Here is a 22,793-nt window from a genome sequence, read left to right as displayed (position 1 = left end):
ATTTGTGTTTCTTATGATGATTCATAATTAGAAGCCTCGTTTATTTAGTGTAAACTCCATGAGTGGATTTCTCTAGCACACTTTATTCTTCTTAGAGAATAACTTTTCTGTTCTTTTGTCGTTTTATTGACAAATTAGACATAGTCTTTAAAATCTAATCTAACAAATGTAAACACATCAAGAAACAAACATCCCTCAAGCTATAAGTAACGTCGTCAATTGTCTCTAGGTCCTTCTTTTACATCTTGGCGTCTCTCCAAAATCTCTAGCCAAAAATCCACAGTTGACTAAAGTTTCATGAGGAGTAACCTTGAGTTTCCGACCACAGTATTTGAGAACCTACGATCACATAATGTGTTTTGCCGCGGGACACAAGGCTTGCACTCTCATGGAAGAAGTGTCATGAGCACAAAAGAATGAAACATCAAAATTGTTTACCATATCAAATTGATAATACCTTTGCCTCGGCCGCCACAATGTAGACCGAAGCACCGAGCAAAATACCGCCAGGTCAAAAGACAATGAATTGCGGGATCAAAATACGACAGACTCACATGTGTTGATCGCGCCAACCATGACATACACACGAGTACCATGATAGTTTCGTGGGGTTTTGTTCCACCAAACCTGACACCAACAATATGCAAATAGCGTGATCTTGCCATCTTTCACATCGATGATAGGCCCTGTAATGAAATGTGTCGATCCGAGACCCCCCACGTGTCGCACCCTAGGGGGACACCATTGGAAACACCGCGCCTCCAAAGCTCCCAGCCGTTGACATTGCCCTTCACGCCACCGCTGCCGCGGAGACCCTCATCGCGGCGGCGGGCCAACCGCCCAAGGTGGTCTATGGTGGAGGTTTGCCGAGGATAGCTGCCATGGCCGAGACCCCACAATGGCGTGCATCGATCTGGGCGGCGTACCTAGTCAGGGAGGCGGCAGAGGTCCTATCCCGGCAGCGCCAACCGGTGGTGGAGGTACATGGCCGGGCCATGCGGTGGTGTAAACCGTAGATCTCGATCTCGGTGTCTCCGTGTCGACTCCCCGGTCGTCTTCGCTGCGTTGTTCGGCTGGATCCATGTACCTGGTTGGTCACCAGAGAGGAGGGAATCCGAGGAACAGACTAACGAGTTAATTCTCTCCTCACGGGTAGCTAACTCACTACTTTGCTACCTGCCTACCTGTATTGTCCATCATGAAGCAGAACGGTTTTTTTCTATCCCTCGGTTGATCATCAAATATCAAGTGAGCAACATTCCATGCCTAGCATGTAGTAGTAATTATTTCAGCCCCATAGCTCTACGGGTCTCTATGCAGATCCTCCTTTATTGAGAATTTTTTTAGCTGCCAGAGTTCTTATCATCACCATTGCCATATAGCCCATCAGTAAGAGCATGCGTTCAAGCCCACGGACTCGTTTGCAGGTCACACAGGCTCTTCAGCCCACGTTATAGTTTTGCGGCCGCACGCTAGAGTCGGAACGATCTGATGCGAGAGCCCTCGTCGGTTATCACGGCTCGAGCCGCGCCGCTCTCCGCTGGGTTATGTCGCCTTCATCTTCGTCCTCCCACCTCCCACGTTACGCGGCATCAAGCACCGTGGAGAGCGCGTCGACGCATTTCAGATGTTCGAAATGTCCATTTGCGTCGCGCGGTGGACGCGAGACAGACCGTGTTTATCCACGCGTCCGTTTGCATCTAGGGGTGGCTCCAGCGGCCAGACGCATTTCCGCTATTGCATCAATTATGAAGTTTTCAAACAACAAAATCAGGAATTCAACGAAGTCATACTTATTACATTTAAATTTTTAAAAGTCTACATGAAAATAAGATAGTATTTGCCAATGTTCACTTATGCTCAATCAGATCCGTCTGCAGCCGCTGCAGACGTTCTCGTTAGTGACTTCTACATTCATATATAGATAGTCCTGCCAAGATGAAACTCCAGGAAGTGGCGCCACCAGCTCACCTTGGAATTCCCAGTGGTTCTCATTGCGGCCATCAGATGCTCGTTCTCAACGATCATGTTGTGCATGATCACGCAGCATGTCATCACCTCATGCATGGTCTTCAGCGACCATGTTCTTGTCGGGTGACGGACAATTGCCCACCGAGCTTGGAGCACACAAATTCCGCGCTCCACATCTTTCCTGCAAGCCTCTTGCATCTTGGCAAACCTCCTCGTCTTCTCGGAGTTTGGAATACGGATAGTCTTCACCAATGTGGCCCAGTCAGGGTAGATAACATCAGCAAGATAATATGGTTTGTCATATGCATTTCCATTGATCTCATAGCTCACCCGGGGAGCTTTGCCTTGCATGAACCGGTTGAAAACCGGTGATCGGTGCAACACATTGATGTCATTGTTGGAACCGGCCATGCCAAAGAACGAATGCCAAATCCATAAATCTTGAGATATGACAGTTTCAAGAATGACAGTTTTTCTCTCCTCATGCCCATTGTACGCACCATGTCATCCAAATCACTACAACAGGCCACCCCCTTCAGCAACGTATTGATGCGTTGCCGAATGTTCATATAAGCATTGGTAAGGTCTATACCAACGGAATATTATGCGTTGCCGTTGGTGCCGTTGCAAGGGTCTACACCAACACAAAAACATCCGTTGGTAATCAGCATGCATAAGCGTTGTAAGATAGCAACGTATATAAGGAGAGTCTAACAACACATTGTATGCGTTGGTGGTACCATACATGAATGGGTTATGAAGCTGACATATCATAAGGCCGCATCACTTCAAAATGCTGGTACATACCATGATCAATATTTACATATAGCAAGTAACGGCCACTAAATCCATGCAGATATTGCACAGGAGACACAATATAGGAAATAAAAGTATTTCATATAATGTTTTGACTGTGTTCAATAACAAAGAAAAAGATTCAAAGAACGTGAACTGGCTGGTACATGCACTATTATACAATTATACAAATATATAATGTTCTCTTCCCAACATTGGCGATTAAAATTACATACGAAAAGTAATGTAAGCTATCCAGTAGTAGCATCAGTCTTCATCTTGCAATCAACATCTCAACCAAGCATCACCAATTTATCTTCAAAATCTACGAGGAAAAAATAAGATTAGTAAAGAAAAATCACCAAGTAAATAAAGTGGTGAAAAATTTAAGAGTGGTAAAATTACACAAGAGGATGACATACAGAGGTTGAAGGCCATGCGATTGTTAATCCTGCTGCATGACCAATAATCTTGACCTTTTTGAGCGGTCGTATCAACTCATCGGATTTTTGTAATGTAGCATCAACGACGCACTGTCCCGAATTGATTTCCAATTCTAACACCTTCCACTGTTCTTGCCACCATGCTAATGAGAAGGTGCATAATATCAGAGGTAATACAAGAAGAAAACTGAATTCAAATGCATACTTGATGAATGAGAAGGTACCATGTGTGCAGAGGAAACCTTACAATGTTCAAGTGTGTCATTGTGTTGGGGTTGATGTTCAGGTCCTATAGTATATGGTAGTTAATTAGATTAAAACTAAATCATAAACCATGTCATCCTTAAATTAGATTCAGTGCTACAAAGACACCATGGATGGAATAAACAAGCATGGACAAGAAGATAACTATACAATGAACGAGGGCGACATCAGCTACATAAGAGTTAACTCACAAAGTAAAGAAGTGCACTAACCTTTTCTGCAATAGCACTTCCTTGTCCAGGTTGCACATTTTCATCTTGGACCAAAGTTTCTTTGTTCTATGACAGTACATATATTGTAAGATTGGCAAAAACTATAATGATATAAATGTGCAAACCTTATGTGTAGCAGGATGTTTATTCTCCTTTCCAATAGTTCCAAGTTGTTGACTACAAAGATCACCATATACTCTCTGCAGATCAAAAAACAAATATGAATATATTTATGTAAATGACTTTGACCGATCTAATGATACTTACTTTCCTTTTTGAGTTTGTCTGGGCAATACCAAGAGCATCTCGGGATGTAGATATCTGACCCAGAACACAATGACCAATAAAAAAATTAGTACATGTATTGAACAATGGCAAAGTTTCTTAAATTTACCTATCTTTCACAGTTCAACAACTTCTCATTTAACTCTAGAATTTTAGCATCTTGGTTTTTCATGTGTTGCTCAATTTTTTCCAACTATAGTCTAACAGACAAAATATCTTCATTCCGTGTATCATCCAGTGAAGTAAGGTGTATATCCTGAAGTCGTATAGCTGAAAGCTAACTTATTATAGTAGTAAAATAATATGTAACACACAATACAAAAAAATGTTTTAACATGGGGCTATTGGAGTTTTAAGCTCAATAACACAGCCAAATACTGACCTAGTTAGTGTAGAGACTAGTAAAGACAGAAGTAGTGCGACATTTAACACGAAATAGACATTATCCTTGTAAATAAATATTGTAATACAGAACGCTATTTCTTCTCCTCTTCCAAGACAGAAAAATACCAGCATAAGGCCCACACGAAGATGATAAAAATATACTCCCTAAGATTGCCTTAAATTGGCATTTGCCTGTGAAGATGGGGCCAGAGATGTATTAGTTGATAGCCGCGTCGATTAAAACGGATTCGAAGTAGTATGTAAATGAGAGAAAAAACTACTGGCACAAGTTTCACTCCCATTCAGAAAAATATTTATCATTAATTGATCGGTGCTATCATACAGTTTGTTTCAATTATCTGGTATCTTAATGTTCTCCAGATTCGCGTGACTAGTGTTTTCTCATCTAACTAGATCATGATGGTGCTCATTGCCGCGCACGTCCTGTTTGACATAATCATACGAATATTTCCAAATATGAAGGTACAGAATAGGGGTAAGTAAAATTTTAAAATAATATACTACTTAATGTTATAATTGGTTAACTCTCATTGCAACAGATAAATGATAGTAGCGAGCAAGAAATAAGTCGTAGCAAGCCAGCATTTGAGCTAGGTAGAAATTAACTATGATGCCTTAACTAACCTGTGTACTTTAAATCTATTATATATGCACAAAAGGATTATAATAAGAGAGCTAAAAAGGTGTAGCACTTAAATTTTGTTTAACTCCAGCCAACTCGAAATAGGTCGGCAAGTAAAATAAGCATATTCAAAGTTATAACGGGCAAACTGAGTTAAACACAATGCTTGGGGTTGAGATAGCTTCTCCATGTGTGAGAGCACCTAAGTAGAAGAAGTGACCTCACCTGCCCAATCCTTCTTGTAAGGATTCGATTGACTAACAGTCCAAAACAATAAAACTAGTAAGCAACATTCTATACAAGAATTGTACCCGTGTTAATTTCAGAAACAGAGTATAATTTTTTAAGCAACTTGATTGATAAAATTCTTCGACAATGGCAAGATGAAAGAGGACTGCAGCTATAACGTCAAATACAGCCTTGAGAAAAGATTCATTAAAGTGGGTACTTTGGACTGACCTAAATATTTTTGAAGCCGCTTTCCCTTTGTACAGTTTATCACTGCAGTGATTTATCCATCATGGTAGAAATACCAGGAGCCCAATAAGGTTATGATCTGATAATCACTGATGGTAACCATACACAAGATACCGTAGAACTGACGATGAACTGGAACCAGCAATACATAGAGCAAAATTTTATTTTCTTAGGAGGAATATGAATCAGCCTCTTGCCTTCCTTGGAACATTCTTCAGAATGAAACCTTAGAACATTTTCGTAGCTAGCCTCCTTATAGGTGAGAAGTCAAAAGGAACAATCAGCTCCACAATAACTCGGTGGGTCTCAGTGTTGTACTCCTGTAAAAAAACAAACTTCTACAATGTTCTAGGGGAAACAAATAATCATGCAGGACGCCACTTTTGTAACCATAAGAGAGGCGAATTATGGAGAGCACCAGGGCAGAAAAGCAAAGAAATGTGAGCAGCCAGGGCCAGGCAGCGCCTGTTATCTTGCATCGGCAAGTTGCGGCTGTTTCCAAGGGTTAGCCTTATCTTTTGAAGTACGATGCAATGGTACCTTTTTTCCCCATGCTCGGTCCAATTTCCAAATTCTAGCACCACTGATAACTCTCTTACACTCAATTGAATCAACTAGTTTACAGAACAATTGGACAAAGCTGCAGCTCAAAAATAAAGTAAATCCCCAATTAGGAATTTGAGAGTGAGTTGTGCTAAGTGCTCGTGCTGGAACGAGAAATTCCTAACTAGATTACCACGATATACTTACCAAGACTCAGGGGAGGGATCCAGCTTGAGGGGTCAACTGGTGGAGCCGCTGGGTCGCTGCAGCGCTGCTAGTCGACTGCCGCCAGGGCGCCAGGTCTGGGGCGAAGGGGCGAGGCGGGTTGAGTAATGTCACGACCTCCGCTTGATTTGAGCGAGATCGGACGAGAAATCAGAGTGGAGGTGGGGAGAGCAAGCAGGGAGATGGGAAGGAGACGGAGGACGAGAGAGTTCCCTTTCCAGGTTCTATTTCATCGATGAACAATACAGAGGTCCTGGTTCGGCTTATAACGACGCCAACTACCCACACACACAACACGAGTCCAACTACTGTCTAGCGACACACTTGTACAGCCCAACAGCACACCAGTGCTTTCTCTCTTGTCACACTGATACAATGGTATTGTCAGTCGTGACATTGCCCCGTTCTTCAGAAGGAGACCCTTCCCAGATTGCAGCGTCAGGGAAACGAGCCCGCAGCACGTCATAATCTTCCCATGTTGTAGCATCAACCGGCAGCGAGTCCCACTGAATCCTGAGTTGGACAAGTGCCTGATCACCTTTCTTCACCATTCGCCGCTCCAGAATTGCAGCCGGTGAAGTAGTTGCTGACAGAAGGTCTGGTGGTTTTGGCAGTTCACTGAAAACCGGAGCATAACTTGGAACAAAAGGCTTCAGCTGAGAGACATGGAATACTGGATGTATGCGACTTTCTTCAGGCAATGTCAGTTTGTAAGCCACAGTTCCAATTCGCTGCTCCACTGCATAAGGCCCGTAGAACTTGTATGCCAGTTTAGTACATGGACGATTTACCACGGATGACTGAGCATATGGCTGTAACTTGAGTAACACTTGGTCTCCCACAGTAAACTGTCGCTCAGTTCTGTTCTTATCTGCCTTCTTCTTTGTGCGAGCTTGAGCGTGGCCCAACTGGGCGCGCAGCACAGCCGTGTGTGCCTGCCAATCGAAATCCTCCGCAGATCCCAGGTCCTGATTGCTCCATTGCAACATGCCACCCAAGTTTGGCTCACGCCCATACAGTGCTTTGAAAGGAGAAGAGTTCAATGAAGAGTGGAAACTCGAATTGTACCAGAATTCTGCCGCCGGCAACCATCGCCGCCACCGTCTTGGAGTTTCATGGACGGCGGTGCGAAGATACATCTCCAAGCATTGATTCACCCGCTCCGTCTGGCCATCTGTTTGCGGATGATACGCTGTGGAGTAGAGTAGCTTGGTACCCGCTGTTTGTAGCATCTCCCGCCATGTATGACTGGTAAAAATGCGATCTCTGTCTTAGACAATCGTCAACGGAATGCCATGAAGTTTAATCACGTTGTCCCAAAGTGCCTTTGCCACTTGAGATGAGGAAAAGGGGTGGCGAAGAGGTATAAAGTGCGCGAACTTGGTGAAACGATCCACCACCACAAGAATCGAGTCACAACCATCAGACTTGGGCAACCCTTCAATGAAATCAAGTGAAATGTCTTGCCAGGGGGCTTCTGGAACTGGTAATGGTTGCAGTTTGCCAGCAGGTTTGAAGTTCTCATGCTTAGTATGTTGACACACTGAGCACTGCCGAACAAAGTTTTCGACAGCTGTTTTCAGACCCTTCCAACTGAATAATTTCTTGACTCGATGGTAAGTCGCCGTAGTGCCAGAATGACCACCGATCGCGCTATCATGCAAGGCACTAATGAGTTTTGTTTGTAGAGCAGTATTGGCTCCAATCCACAACTTACCACGCACACGGATCACGCCACAATGCAGCTCAAATCCATCTTCGTCAGGACTGTGCACAGCAAGCCTGGCTAACAATGCCTGAGCTTCAGAATCAGTTGCATAAGAGTTTGCAACTTCCTGCATCCATAGCGGCTGACACACTGACAGAGCATTGACCGACAGCAAGTGACCAACACGAGAGAGAGCATCGGCCGCCCCATTTTCCACGCCACGCTTGTACTGAAACTTGAACTGTAACCCCACTAACTTCGCCATTGCTTTTCGCTGAAGCTCTGTGTCTAATTGTTGATTGCCCAGATTGCAGAGGCTCTTGTGATCTGTTAGAATAAGGAACGGACCACGTTGCAGATACTGTCGCCAGCGATCCACTGCCATCATGACAGCCAAAAACTCTTTCTCGTAAGTCGAAAGCTTTTGATTCTTGACGCCCAATGCTTTGCTGAAGTAAGCAATTGGATGGCCCTCCTGGGCAAGCACGGCACCCACACCTGTGTCGCATGCATCTGTCTCAATTGTGAAGGGATGCGCGAAATTAGGCAGAGCCAGAACTGGTGTATTGACCATGGCCAACTTCAACTGCTCGAAGGCTTGCTGGGCTTGATCGTTCCATAGGAACCCTTTCTTTGTTAGCAACTGCGTCAATGGCTTGGCAACAATCCCATAGCGGGGCACAAACTTGCGGTAATAGCCGGTTAGACCGAGAAAACCACGAAGTTCAGTGGCATTTGTTGGAGTAGGCCACACCTGCATGGCCTTCGTTTTCTCCGGATCTGTTGCCACCCCATCTTTGGAAATGACATGGCCAAGGTACTCAATTTTTGGTTGCGCGAAGGAACATTTGGAGGCCTTGGCGAAAAGTTGATGTTGCCGCAAGCGTGCAAGCACAAGACGAAGGTGTTGCTCATGTTCTTGCAGGGTATTGCTATAGACCAAAATGTCATCTAGAAACACAATTACAAACTTACGAGTGTAATCAGCGAAGATGGAGTTCATCAGGCACTGGAACGTCGCCGGCGCGTTCGTCAATCCGAACGGCATGACGCGAAAATGGAAATGTCCATGGTGCGTCTTAAAAGCGGTCTTCTCCTCATCCTCAGCGCGCATCCGAATCTGATGATAGCCGGCTCGCAGGTCCAGCTTTGAGAACAATTGAGCTCCCGCCAATTCATCCAATAACTCATCAACTATCGGCAACGGAAATTTGTTCTTGATCGTCACCAGATTCAGACGACGAAAATCAATGCAAAACCTCCAACTCCCGTCCTTCTTTTTCACCAAAAGGACTGGCGCAGCATAGGGACTCATGCTATGGGTAATTACTCCAGAGCGCAACATGTCATGTACTTGGCGCTCGATTTCATCTTTCTGCAGAGGTGAGTAGCGGTAGGGCTTAGAATTAGGTGGTCGAGCATCAGGTTCCAAGGCGATCGCGTGATCGTATTGGCGTCGCGGTGGCAATCCTTTTGGCTCAGCGAAAACATCTGTGTACTCTGTGAGAATAAGCTGAATTTCCTGCGGAATGTCGCTGCCCGAAGTGCTCTCTACAAACTGTTCCAGAACTGCAATTGCCCAGATTTCATTGTGCAACTCCAATTGGTGCAAGGTGTGCAAATCCATCGTCGCTGGAGCAGGTGTTGTAGCATCGGTCAGGCCTTGCAAAGTAATCCACTGCCCTTCATGGTCAAATGAGATATGCTTCTCGTGCCACTGGCAACTCATTGGGCTATGCTCATCTAACCAATCCATGCCCAGCACGGCATCATAAGCACCAATATCCAACACCCTTAGATCAGTTTTGAGGTTATGTCCTTGGCTACTCCATTCGAGTTGTGACACCATGCTATCACATATGATAAATTGACCGTTTGCCACTTTCACTGGGACAGGAGGTAAGGGGGACGTGGGTAACTGCAAGCGTCTAACAAATGAAGCACTCACAAAGCTATGTGAGCTACCTGAGTCGAGGAGAATCAACATTGTTTGCTCCTGGACTTTTGCTGTTAAGCGAATGCATGAAGAAGACTCGGTCCCAGTAGTGGCCTGAGCGGAGAGCATGCAACACTGTGCCTGTCAACCGCAAAGCAATCGCCGGTTCTGGATCATCAAGCAATTCAAGTGCTCGAATAGCTTCCTCATTTAACAATTCACCATGTTCTCCCACTTGAATGGTCAGAAGTTGGGCGCCTTGCCGCTTGCATTGATGATCTCGTGAATATCTCTCACCACATTTGAAACACAAATTGTTAGCACGCCTATAGTCACGCAGCTGACGCTCACGGACAAAATCATCGCCCCCTGCCTTGGGCACAACCGTAACAGCAGCAGGTCGTGGATGCAATGGAGCTGGCTGCGGTGGTGGTCGTCCCGCTGGAGCAGGACGATGGCGAGGACGTAAGCTGTCCATTTCCTCTTCCTGAATCTTCGCAAACACTGTTGCTCTCGTGATGCTAGTTGGAGATTGGATTCTTACTGCCATTCTGTCTCATCCTTGAGCCCCAGGACAAACTGAGTGACAAAAAATTTGCTACTCAACGATGGATCCAACGATAGCAGATGGTACATGTGGATCTCGAACTGTCGGCGATACTCTGCGATAGTACCCGTCTGGCGCAACTGAAGCAACTTATGCATCTGGCCCTCAAATTCATCTGGCCCGAATTCCTCAACAACGGCTTGACAAAACTGCGTCCAAGTCACCTGCACATGTGTCTGACGAAACGCCTGTAGCCACAAGGCAGCATGTCCGTCCACATACAGCGATGCAGTCGTCACCCAGAGTTGCGGCTTGACACGGTAGAGCTCGAAGTAGGCCACACATCGATCCACCCACAGATTTGGCAAATATCCATCAAACCGAGGAAAGTCATGTTTAGGCGGCTTCACATACCCTGTGTCCTCCTCGCGGCCGCGCTCCCCATGCTGGTTCGGCTCGGCATTGTGTCGAACAGCATACAGGTGCGTCTGAGGTTGAGGTTGCGGTTGATGGATCGGAGCGCCCGGAGCGGCAGGGATCAGTGGGGGCCCGGCGTTGGCGAGACGCGGCGCCACCGCACCCACGCCCACACCAGCCGTAGGCATCGAGGACGATCCCCCGCGACGTGCCTCATCCACTTCCGCCGCTGTCACCTCCAGTTGCTTGCGCACGCCCTGAAGGTCCTGAGAGACTTTGGTGTTGAAGGCCGACTGCTCATCGTGACGCTTGTTGGCGAGGTCGACTTGATCATCGAGGCGCTGCAAAATCCGCTCCAACATCGTGTGCACGTTACGCTCGCTCTCCGCCAACGCCATGAGTACTTGTGTGGTCTGCGCCGAAGCTTTCTGAGGCGCCGTCGCGACTCGCTCCAAGTAGATCGAACCGGCTAGGGATTTTGCGGGAATTCGCTGGAGCGATTTCCCACCTTTCGCACGGATTTACGGATCGATACCGAGAGATTAAAGAGCGCGAAGCACGGAAAAAAAAATCGGCGGAAATTGCTGGCTCTGGATACCAAATTGTCACGACCTCCGCTTGATTTGAGCGAGATCGGACGAGAAATCAGAGTGGAGGTGGGGAGAGCAAGCAGGGAGATGGGAAGGAGACGGAGGACGAGAGAGTTCCCTTTCCAGGTTCTATTTCATCGATGAACAATACAGAGGTCCTGGTTCGGCTTATAACGACGCCAACTACCCACACACACAACACGAGTCCAACTACTGTCTAGCGACACACTTGTACAGCCCAACAGCACACCAGTGCTTTCTCTCTTGTCACACTGATACAATGGTATTGTCAGTCGTGACAAGTAACCGCTGCTTCTGGTAGACAGTTGCCGTCGGAGGTCACCGGAGGCCAGGTCTGGGAGGGACGGAGGGGGATGGGGGGGCGGCCGACAGGAAGGAAGGGCGAGCGGGGGATAGATCGGCGGCGGCGTCTGGTTTGGGCGGCGTGCAGATGTCACGGCGGCACGATGTGAGACGGATCGCGGCCTTGTTTTCCTTGTTTTCCGTCGTTAGCAAGGACACGTAGTTACCCTCAAAAAAAAAAGGACACGTAGTTGCAGCCCACGATCGAGAGATATTCTTCTTGCTCCTTTGATACCCTAAGCAACCAGATAAAAGGTAGTTGCAGCCCAAAAGTTTGTCTTTTTTGTTAGATGCATCCCACGATCGGCAATGAGATCAAGATAAGGAAACTTCGAACTTTTTCTTAATATAAATGAAAATTTAGCGGAAATTCAATTCGGCTCCCGGGTGCGTATGCTCCCTCTACCAAAAAATCATATTTTGAAATGTCGAAAAATTTGGACAAAAAATTCTACATGTACATCTTCATAATATATGAATGTTTGTCAAGTTTCACGAAAAACCAATATTTTTTGTGATCTATGTAAAAAGGAGAAACTTTATCTTGTGGAAAGCATTATTTTTAGCACTGATTTTTCTCTTTTTTACACACGTCACATGATAAGTCGATTTTTTATGAAACAACTTTGTAAGCGCGTAGCACGTAAAGATGTACGTGCGGATTTTTTGTTTCAATTTTTTTGAAATTTAAAACGTGTGTAAGATGTATTTCAAAATATAGGGAGCATATGCACCCATGTTCCAAAACACCACTCCCGACTTTAACAACTAACATTAATTGAAGATATAGCACAAGCTTATTTTTCAACAATGGTCTATTTTCTAAGCTTTATTATGTCCAAGCCCACTAGTCAGAAAACCGAGTTAATAAGGTGATCTGGTTACGAGCGCATGTTGTGTATTGGTATGTTCCAACGCATAGACTGCAACGCATGGTATTCATTGCCACTCGGATAGCTCACAACGGATGGGATTACTAACGCAAATATCCGTAGCTGCATCGATATTTTGCAGCGCATTTTTAAAGCGTTGCAAACTATGCATTGCTATATGGGGAGGCTTGTTGTAGTGAATGGACAGTTTTTCCGCTCCTAGTGCATGCAATCTATGCTGCCAATCATTCCTGAGAACCCTCTAGACACGTTGATAGACAGGAGCCGCCTTGTATTCTCAACAGTTGGCTCCCTACACTAATACTCTCCGAACACGGCAATCACGGCTCGGCAAAACCTGTACATGACCTCAAGGCAGGTGCTCTCACCCATTCGAAGATACTCATCGAATATATCTGGAGCCATTCCATATGAGAGCATGCGAATAGCCGCGGAGCATTTTTGGTAGGAGGTGAAGCCTAGCGCACCTGTTGCATCGGGTCTGCATTGGAAGTAGGGGTCGTAGTTTTTGACGCCCCGTAGAATTACCAAGAATAGGTCCCTTGACATCCTGTACCGGCGCCGGAACAATTTTTTCGGGAACACCGGATTGGTGAGGTGGAAGTAGTCCTTGTGGAGCCGGAGCTGCTCTTCCACTCTGTTGCGCGGTAAGTTTTGGAGCGCCCCTTCACAGAGCCCTGGTGCTCCGGCCCCGGGTTTGAGGTGAACTCGTGGATCATGGAGGCCGCAGTAGTTGCCAATGTCTGCGTCGACTGATCGGACTCCTCGTCGGAAGAGGAGTCGACGACCTCCGCGCGGAACTTGTCCAACATCTGCCACATGTCCATCCGCGTGGGTACAAAGTGCGGATCAATGGCCGCGCACAATGGCGCCGAAAACACGAGTGAGAAACCTACCGACGCAATTGACCGAACAGGTCGTGGGCGGCGCGGAAGGGTGGCGCAACCGGGAGCGTTTGGCTCGAAAACAGCCGGCAGGTACGCGGCGGAGCCAAGCCCGAGTACGATCCTGCTCTCCCGCGCGGCGAGAACGGAGCCGACGATGACTACTGCGGCGCTGTGGCGGGACGGCGGCGGGTGGGGTTGGGGTGGTGGCGTCGCACTAGAGCAGCAAAGAATGGGAAAAGAAGCAAATCGAAGCGGTCGATTTCGCTGTCCCTGACTTGCGGGATCGGGTAACAAATGGAGGACGCTCCGCGCGACCGCCGAGCGTCCGCGGAGACGCAAACCTACCACATATTTGGGCCAGGTTTGCGTCTCCGCGGACGATCCGGTCACTTTGCGTCGCCCCGCTGGAGCAGGCCCCAGACGCATTTTCAGTCACGGTGGACGAAAACGATCGCTCAGTGTCCGTTTGCGTCGCGCCGCTGGAGAGGCCCTAACGCGGAAGGACTTGACCGCCGCATGCGCACGTCGGTCTCAGATTTTCCCACGCGGTCGGGCGTCGCTGTGCGAAATGAAGCTGTCATCATGCGTCGGTGCGGGCTAATTTGTCAGGCTAATAAACCCACCACTCCTGCTCTGCTCTGCTCAGCTACCTCCTAATGATCTCTGCCCCAGCCGGCCTGCTACTGCTTGCTTGCTAGGCTGTGGCAGTGAGTGGTTGCTCTTCCGGCTGGTCGCTGCACGTACGTGTACGGTCGTGACGTGACGCGCTGCCAAATTCCGTTCCATACGCACGTATAATCGTACGTACGTTGGCCTGTCACTCTCCATCCCTACCTCAAATCATGCTGCATATCTCTTTCCTTGAATCATCTGTGAAAAGGCTCCATCCTCGATGAGACGATGGCACATGAACTCGCAGGAGGGATACGCGCTGGTCTTCTAATCTCTATCGGAGGGAGTATTGTAATTGTGCGAGTGGAATGCAGTGAATGCAAGACAGTAGGATGCAATCGGTAGGGAAACTATACTCTGCTTTTAGTACATTCTTCCAAGTAGGCTGTGCTTGAGATTCAGTTTGTCGAACAACAAAACGGATACCCACTAAGGATAAATTATACCATGTATACATAAAGTAGCAGCAGCATTATTCTGCACAGATTCAAAACAGGCTAAAGGAAATTGATAATTATACACTATACCGTGATTGCTACTCTACAAGATTACTCCTTGCAAATGATCGCACTGGCCGTCCCTCTGAACGTCGCAGTGCTCTGCTTACGAACGAACCCCGATATACCGGCGAGGGAGCCTACACGTCGACGGTGCAGTACGCGGGCTGCGTGAACTTGAGCGACACGGTCGTCCCGTTCCTCCCGCCGCCCGCCGTGGCGGCGCTCATGGAGAAGGCGCCGCCGGCGTTGCCGCCGGTGGCGGAGAGCAGCGCGGGGCAGTTGACGAAGAGGTGGTACCCGCCGGAGACCCAGCTGCCGACCTTCCACTTGACGCGGCCGTCCACCTTGACGTGCAGCAGCACGTACCCTGCGCCGATGTCCTGCTTCATGGCGTCCGCCACGTACGGGGCCACGGGCACCGAGTCGCCAGACATCACCGGCGACCACACCGACTGGTCCTTGTGCCCCTGGTAGATCGCCGGCAGCGACACCGGGATTGTGACCGGCTCGTCGCGGTACGTGGTGAAGGCGTGCAGGGTCTTGTAGTAGATGCCCACGCGGTCGTTCGGGTTCCGGGACGCGATCGTCACCTGTGTGTCAGTCAAACAAATTGGGGCAAATACTTGCTTGTTCAGAAGTTCAGACACGATGTGCCGAAAACGTCGAGACGATGGGCTAACCTGGACGTCCAGGGAGATAGACGGGTCGGCGAGGTCGATGGAGCGGAGCTGGATGTCCTGGAGGTAGAAGGACGGCTTGGAGGGGTGCAGGGCGAGGTAGATGACGAGCACGACGAACCCCACGACGACGGCGAGCGTGAGGATGCAGGCGGCGATGGAGCCGCAGCACCGCCGGAGGATCCAGTCGTGGTGCTCCTTGCCCTTGCTCATGGCGACGGCTGATCAGCTGGCTTACTGGCACAGAGTGAGAGCTCGCTAGCTACAAGGAGTGTGGGTGTGATGAGTGATGACTGATGAACATGTGAGTCGATGGAAAGATCGATGTGAGTGGGAGTGGCTGCCCTTATAATAGTCCCGAGTAGATTAAAAGAGGTGGTGTGGTGTGGCGCATGTTTGAAAAGGCTAATTCTTTTGGGGTTAGGGGAGGTGGCGAAAGCTACAGCTCAACCCACGAAGATTCTTAGGCTTCTTCCTGAGCCCTCGGGGGCATGGAGCTTAGGGCATCTCCAACCGGCGACCCAAACGGACGCGCTGGACCGTCCGTTTTAGGTCGTTTGCGTGCCCGAGCGGACGCGCGGACAGCGCCCCGCGTCCGCGCGTCCGTTTGGGTCGCGCGGTGCGCCCAACGCAGCGGCCACCCATTTGGCCATTTGGCCTATTTCTTTGGAAAATAGGTCCTCTAGCCACAGATCCAGTTTGATATATAATAATATCTCATAAACATAGAATAATATATAATAAACATAAAATATTATCAAATACCATAAAATATTATCAAATGTACCATGATAAATCAAATAAAATGTGCCATAGTTTGAGAAAAATATAAAAATTATAATTGAGATTGTCTAACTCACCGAGGCCGCCCCGGTGCCGGGGATGATCATGTGCTGGCCGAGCGCTGGGTGGCCGTAAAATAGCATGGCCTGCTGCTCTTGAAGGAGAGTGCTCTTCGCCTCCGTCTGGAGTTGGAGAAGCTGCTCCGCCGCCCGCTGCCGCTCCACCTCGGCAGCGGTTTCCCTCTTCCGTTGGTCCAGCGCCCTGCGGCGGTCGGCCCTCTTCCTGCTCTCGAGCTTCCTCTGCTCCGGGGTGAGGTCGGCCTTCGCCTTCTTCGTCGGCGGCCCGGCGGGGAGCTCGGCCACCGCCAGTTCAGGAGCCGCCTCCACGGCAGGAGCGGCAACGGCCGCGGGTGCCTCCTCTCCGATGGTGGCGGTGGTGGCGGTGGCGGTGGCGGTGGCGGTGGCTGCGGCAGTCGCTTCGTCGGCCATCTCTAGGTTTTGGGAGTACAGTGGAGTGTTTTCTGTTTTGGGAGGCAGACAGGCGGGCCAGGGGCGGACAAGGGAGGACGCGAGCGACCAGCCTTTCGCGTCCGCGGCCACGCAAACTCGTCCAAGATTTGGGCCGGGTTTGGGTCGTCCCGGACGCCGCGGCCATCCGTTTTAGGGATGGGTCCGCGCGCTGGGCCGCGGTTTTGTCCGTTTCGACCCATCCGGACGCGCGGGCGCGGGATGGGTCACCCGGTTGGAGATGCCCTTACTTACCTATCTCACTATCTGTTCCACCACCAGCTGCTTAATTTGAGATCGCTGTGAAGTGAAGTGATGCAAGTACACGAGTCTCTGGACACTGGTGCTTGCGATTCACTCCAATCTCAGGTGATCAGCTGATGCCGATTCCTTCGCTCGTACAATCAAGGTTGGTGTTCCGCATGCGCACGCCCAAGGATGTGATTTCATCGTTTGACTTGCAGTTGCTCTGTCAATCATTGACCTCTGTTCCGCTGAACATTTCATGCTAAAGGCCGAGTAAATAAACAGAGAGACATGAAACATTTGATTTCATTTTTCTTTGGCATACAGTCAGACGTGATGGGTGCTATTTAGTGTCAGCACACTAAAATTTTCTATTGGGACAGGCTCACCCGTGCGTGTTCGTATAAGTTTTAGGAGTTGATTTAAATTCAAACATTTCAAATGAAGATGTTGATTTTCATTCAATTATAGACATATCTAATAAATTTGAACATAAATCGATAAAAACTAAAACTAAATCCTAATCTGGTCGAAGAAGTCGTCGTCGACGACAAGGTCGATGATGCGTCCATTCTCCCACGCCAGAGATGCCTAGCCGAAGCCGCTCATCGCTGCTGGAGGGATGTCAAACGACCCGCGGAGCGTCGGGTTCAGGTCGAGGAACTCGGCCGTATCATTTGAGTCGTCGGTAGGGACAAAGCCAGCAGGGGGCTGGCTAGGGTCATGGACCCCCTCATGGTGGAAGTTTTTGTGAAAACCCCCTTGCTAATATGCTGATTTTACATGTAATTTCATGTAAATTTAGCTATATGGCTCCCTTGAAGAAATTTTACATGCAGTTGGCCCCCTCATGTCACTTTCCTGTCTCCTCCCTGGTCATGTGGAGCAAATTGTGCATTCTTCCCCCGCCTCCGGCTCCTCCTTGACAAACTTCGGAGGAGGCGGCTTGGCTGCTTCCTGAGGAAATGGAGGAAGAGGCGGCTCGATGATGGCTCGAGCTTGGGCTGCCGGAACGCAATGCCGTCGTTGCTTCACTACTCACCGCTGGCTCAACTCCGACGCCAACATTGGACATTGATGGCTAGGGCTAGTAATACTAGACCCGCTAGTCAATTCTCCCTACTCCCACGACCAACGCCATTGCCAGAAGCGAGCCAACCGCTGCCGCCAACACCTTTAATAAAGATGTCGGTGTGGCTGAAGAAGAATGCCAATAACCATGAGGTAGACTTTTTATAGTTTCCATTGAATGAATGATATTTTTTTCAAAATTTCACGTTTTTATAGTTTTCATTTAAATTTATATTCTTTGTTGCAAACAGGTCAAAATAACCAGCGCGGAACGAATGGATCGCCCCGCTGGAGCCACTGGTCTGCCAAGCCGAACCGCGGCCCAATTTATATATGTGGCATATAATCCAAACGGATAGAATCCGATCCAATAAATCAGACTCCATTTTAGATCGCGCCAGGGATGCCCTAATGGCATGAACGCTAGCATGGTCGGTCGCACGCATGGCGGGGACGGGCCAGATCCGGCTCGGCAATCGGCACAGCGCCAGAGAAATCTTCGGATCGAGATTTCTCCTATCCCTACCTTCTCCCCCCATCCCACTGCTACCTTGAACAGCGCGGCACACAATAATTCCGATCATCTCTCCCATGGCCGGGGCCGGTGGACGCGCGCACGTAGTGGGAGCGGTTGGTGGCGCGTAGCACAAACGCGAGCGTCGACGACGGTTCCCACGTCGCCTCACGCAACACGGCAAGAAACTCCCCGAATCGGCTGAAACAAACGCGCGTGGCGCCGGGCAACGTTCCGGCGTGGAGCGTGCGTTCGGCCGGCGCCCTCCCTCCGTTCATTATCTCCCCCACCCCTACCCCCACCGGCCCTATGGCACCATGTGCCCGTGTTTTAAACAACCACGCGACCTTGCCCAGCCCCCTTACCTAACTAATTCTATCAAAACTTATAATTATAGAAGGATCAAAGACATGACAGATCATCGTCGTCTCTCCGAGAAGTCTCTTTAAATCCCGAGCTACAGTGCTCCTTTATTAGCAAATTATCAGAAAATAATATTTCTGGTTTCAAAAAATCTGAAAATAATACGCTTTGCTAAATTCTTGGTTACGTTAGGTCTCGATCAAGTTTTTTTCCTTTCATTTTTCTTCTTGCGTCGAACTCTTCTTCCGTGGGCCTGTGTGCATCGTAATTCACATCCTGATGGGTTGTTGTTTACGGGCAAGTATTATCGTTTATGAGAATGTGTTTTGTTTATAATATGTTCTTGTTCATAATTATGATGTTTATAATGTTTTGTTTTTATAAATTATGGTTACATGCTATTATTCACGACTATTTTTGGTTAATTTGCTGTGTTATAAGCGCATATATTTTTATGTGCGCGTACCTATTTACCCTGCTAGGTGACGAGTATGGGAAAAGTTTATACCCATTGACGGATATGGATATGGGTGACGGGTAAGACTGAGAGTAACGGTTATGGATATGGGGTGGCTCGACCCCTAGCCATACATGTGGGTGTCATCCCTAATTGTAGCTTGTAGGGTTTATTTTTATTTTTATGTTGAGTCGTTGGAGTAAGATAATGTTTAGGGGAGGTTTGCTTGTATTTTTACTCGTCTTTATTTCATCCATTTTTTCACCTAGGTGTGTGGATACATTATTAGGCTTTTGTTTTCTCATATTTTTGAGATTTTTCGTAGGAGTTTTTATGTTCTCTATTCCTGCAATCGCATATATCTGCAATAGAAAACTCATGGCAGTTTTTTAAGTGCAATCGCATGTGTATGGGCAATTGCACATATATCTACAACTGGGAACCGATGCCCTTTTTAAAGTGATGTCTGCAATTGACAACCGACCCCCCTTTTTAATGAAATTATATAAAGATGTGCTATTGCATTTATGTGTGCAATTGTATACATGTGTGTAATTTAAATGCATCTTCGCATTTATATGCGTGTTGTATTTGTTCACTAGAAAAATCTATGGATATTGTTTCTCATAGATGTACAATTGCATATGGATGTGTAATTGCGTTATATTTGTAATTTGCAATTTTATTTTGCAATTGCATTCTTTCATCCCCTTTGTAAAAAAGACCTACTTAATAAATGTGATACAAATAAAAACCTGCTCGGTTGATCACGGCGGGGTGCTGTAATTTCGCAATTGGTCGAGCACTAGGCGCTTACAAATTAAAATTAGGTGTAGTCATTGATGTACTTCCTCCGTTCCATAATTCTTGTTGTGATTTTAACTGAAGTTTGAACTGAAACCACGACAAGAACTATTGAATGGAAGGTGTATCCGACAAACATGAAAATTTGCAACGGTAAATTATTTAAATATCTACACATACATGAGAAATCAGATAAGTTATAGAGTTCTGAAAATAAGCACCATTCATTATACTTTTTTTGAAACGATTCATTATACTTATATTCATATATTTTTACATTTGTGTATTTAAAATACAAAGAATTTTTAAAGTTTTCTAGGACACTTCATCGGGTACAACCAAAAATGTTTTTCAATTTCTTATAACTTGTCCTTTTGTTTTTGAATTCAAAAAAAATGGAGCACTGAAGCTCGGGACCAGAAATCCCTTCTTGTCGTCTCTCATTCTCTAATGTATCCCCTTTTCCCTTTTCAAATCGCATGCCCTTTGATCGGCATCGATGAATATGCTTCTGTCGCTCAAAAGTTGAGGTTAAGGAAATCAATAAATGTTTAATGTATCCCCTTTTCCCTTTTCCTTTGATCGGCATCGATGAATAATATACTTATGTAGATCAAAAGCTGTAGTCAAGGAAATCAATAAATGGAAACAAGCAGAATGCCTGTTGGATAACGTTGTCGCATAGCAGTGCATACGGCGCACTTATTATATTTCCTTTCGAATTTTGGTTTTCGGATAGAAAGACGTTGAAGCAAAAGCTGTGGAGGGGGGCGCTTTCGGATCGCTAGATTCACTTCTGAACCACCATGGCCGTGAGAGGCCGCATCTTTGCGAGAAAGGCAGAATTCGCTTGGTAAATGTCATGCGCCGAAAAGAAGTAGGGAAATGCCTCGTCTATCTCTTCCATAAAAAGTGAGACAAAAGGCGGGCACCAAAAGGAAGCTGCCGCACCAGGGCGGTGTCCCTTTTAACTTACCCTGGAAGTAAACATTTCCATGTAGATCCGTCCTGGTTAGTGACGCACCAAATCACTCTGAAGTAATCAGGCATAACAATTGTTTAAGATGGAACTGAATGTCAGCTAGTTCCTAAATAAGACTGGACAGAATGATAAGGCACAATGCTCCACATCCAACATCCAAGTTCAGATGTTAGAGCATTTCCAGTTGCGTTCCCCAAAGCGTCTCCCAAACCGCATCGGATTGAGCGTTTAGGAGTCGTGTTTTGTTCATGGCACGTTTGGGGGACGTCGTTCCCCAGCCGCGTCCTCCAAACACCGCCCCAAACATTAAAAATACTTCCTTTTGGTATTTTTATTTCAATTTCCACGAACTAATACATAATTGGGAACGTGGTTTACAGGAAGATACAGTTTGGAACATGGTTTTCCACAAACTAATACATAGTTTGAACCGTGGTGGACACAAATATAAAATTTTGCAAAAAAACTAAACCTAACTAGGCCGTGCATCGAAGGTTTCCTGTGTTCGCTGCTAAGAAAGAACACTCGAGGGCACACCCAGTCACCCAAACTGGAAAATCCAGCGGGAGGATGGTACCCTTGTTGGTTCTATCGATGAGGCGAACATCCAGAAACTTCCGTGCACGTATTCGCTGCGAAGAAACAACACTCTTCATCATCAGTCGTCCTCCAAAAAACGGTGCTGTCGCCGTGGTAGTCCCGGCGGCAGCGCGTCTCGTCGAAGATCTTGACGCTCATGTCCCTGTCGCCGAAGTAGGAGAACAGGAGGATGAAGCCGGCTTCGAGGCTGTGGTGGCGCGCGAACTTCTCCCAGCCGATGTTGAGGTACATCTTGCCGCGCGTGTCGTAGATCACGTCGACGATCCACCGGTAGTAGCCGCATGCAGCCTCCCGCAGATGCATCGTGCGCGGGCAGTCGTCGCTGGCGACGTGCTCGGTGAAGGAGTCCGGCAGCCTCTGGATGCCGCGTGGGTCGCCCTTGAGGACGAGGACGAACTCGAACAGCACGCCCGGCTCCACGTCCATCTCCGACGGTGAAGACGACGGCGTGGCAGGCGACGGCGAGCGTGACGCTCTGCCGCGGCCACGACCACGGCCGCGAGCTCGGCCTCCGCCTCTACCATACATGGCGTCGTCTCTTGTTGAGATGGTGGCGGCTAGGGTTGGGGAGAGAGGCGCTAGGGTTTGTGTGTGAGAGGGACGATGAGAGACGACCCTTTTTATAGGCCGGAGGGAGGCGGGGGAGCGGTGGCGCTCATTAACACCGGCACGCAGAGCTAGGCGCGACGAGACGCGTCGCTGCGCCTCTGCGGGAACTGCACCGTCGCTGCGGGAACTTGATGACCCACAAGTATAGGGGGTGTATCGTAGTATCTTCGATAAGTAAGAATGTCGATCCCAACGAGGAGCAGAAGATGTTGACAAGCAGTTTCGATGAAGGTTTCACTGTAAATGCTCACAGACAAATATTCGGGGGTTTTGATGTAACGAGATAAATAAAGTACGAGTAAGTAAAATGCGAGAGAAATAATTGCAGCGAGTGGCCCAATCCTTTTTAGCACAAAGGACAAGCCGGTTTGTTTACTTATAATGACCAAACGTTCTCGAGGACACACGGGATTTTAGTCTAGTGCT

General features: G+C 47.8%; 2 protein-coding genes and 1 pseudogene across 4 annotated transcripts; all 3 read right to left on the bottom strand.

Moving 5' to 3' along the window:
* Positions 1–2,961: 2,961 nt before the first annotated feature.
* On the bottom strand, positions 2,962–6,345 carry LOC124676147. 3 transcript variants are annotated; one of them, XM_047212221.1, is made up of 8 exons: positions 6,225–6,345; positions 4,481–6,114; positions 3,953–4,006; positions 3,811–3,885; positions 3,686–3,751; positions 3,434–3,498; positions 3,189–3,352; positions 2,962–3,091 (listed from the first exon to the last, which is right to left on the bottom strand). In XM_047212221.1, exons 2-7 carry the CDS (start codon positions 4,484–4,486, stop codon positions 3,289–3,291), a joined length of 330 nt encoding a protein of 109 aa, XP_047068177.1. In that variant the 5' UTR covers positions 4,487–6,114; positions 6,225–6,345; the 3' UTR covers positions 2,962–3,091; positions 3,189–3,288. The 3 variants fall into 3 exon arrangements, 2 of the variants coding, with proteins under 2 accessions (XP_047068177.1, XP_047068178.1); XM_047212222.1 differs by lacking the exon at positions 6,225–6,345 and having other exon boundaries at positions 4,481–4,546; positions 5,457–6,209; XR_006993542.1 differs by lacking the exons at positions 3,434–3,498; positions 6,225–6,345 and having other exon boundaries at positions 3,686–3,885; positions 3,953–6,209.
* Positions 6,346–6,604: 259 nt separating this feature from the next.
* LOC124672178 lies at positions 6,605–11,248 on the bottom strand (annotated as a pseudogene).
* Positions 11,249–14,597: 3,349 nt separating this feature from the next.
* Positions 14,598–15,752, bottom strand: LOC124678041 (NDR1/HIN1-like protein 12). The gene is made up of 2 exons (XM_047213981.1): positions 15,436–15,752; positions 14,598–15,345 (listed from the first exon to the last, which is right to left on the bottom strand). Exons 1-2 carry the CDS (start codon positions 15,643–15,645, stop codon positions 14,893–14,895), a joined length of 663 nt encoding a protein of 220 aa, XP_047069937.1. The 5' UTR covers positions 15,646–15,752; the 3' UTR covers positions 14,598–14,892.
* Positions 15,753–22,793: the final 7,041 nt, after the last annotated feature.

Source organism: Lolium rigidum, chromosome 7, assembly GCF_022539505.1.
Source record: "Lolium rigidum isolate FL_2022 chromosome 7, APGP_CSIRO_Lrig_0.1, whole genome shotgun sequence".
NCBI lineage: Eukaryota > Viridiplantae > Streptophyta > Magnoliopsida > Poales > Poaceae > Lolium > Lolium rigidum.
Note: the sequence above shows the minus strand (reverse complement) of the source record. Positions and strands in the feature narration are given on the sequence as shown.

What these genes read in the sequence shown, in the direction of transcription:
- LOC124676147 (XM_047212221.1), bottom strand. An exon ending in AACATCCTGCTACACATAAG is followed by an intron (nt 3,752 to 3,810) that starts GTTTGCACATTT and finishes GTACTGTCATAG; the next exon opens with AACAAAGAAACTTTGGTCCA. An exon ending in GAAGTGCTATTGCAGAAAAG is followed by an intron (nt 3,499 to 3,685) that starts GTTAGTGCACTT and finishes CATATACTATAG; the next exon opens with GACCTGAACATCAACCCCAA.
- LOC124678041 (XM_047213981.1), bottom strand. Translation starts at nt 15,645, where the DNA reads ATGAGCAAGGGCAAGGAGCACCACGACTGGATCCTCCGGCGGTGCTGC. An exon ending in CTATCTCCCTGGACGTCCAG is followed by an intron (nt 15,346 to 15,435) that starts GTTAGCCCATCG and finishes ACTGACACACAG; the next exon opens with GTGACGATCGCGTCCCGGAA.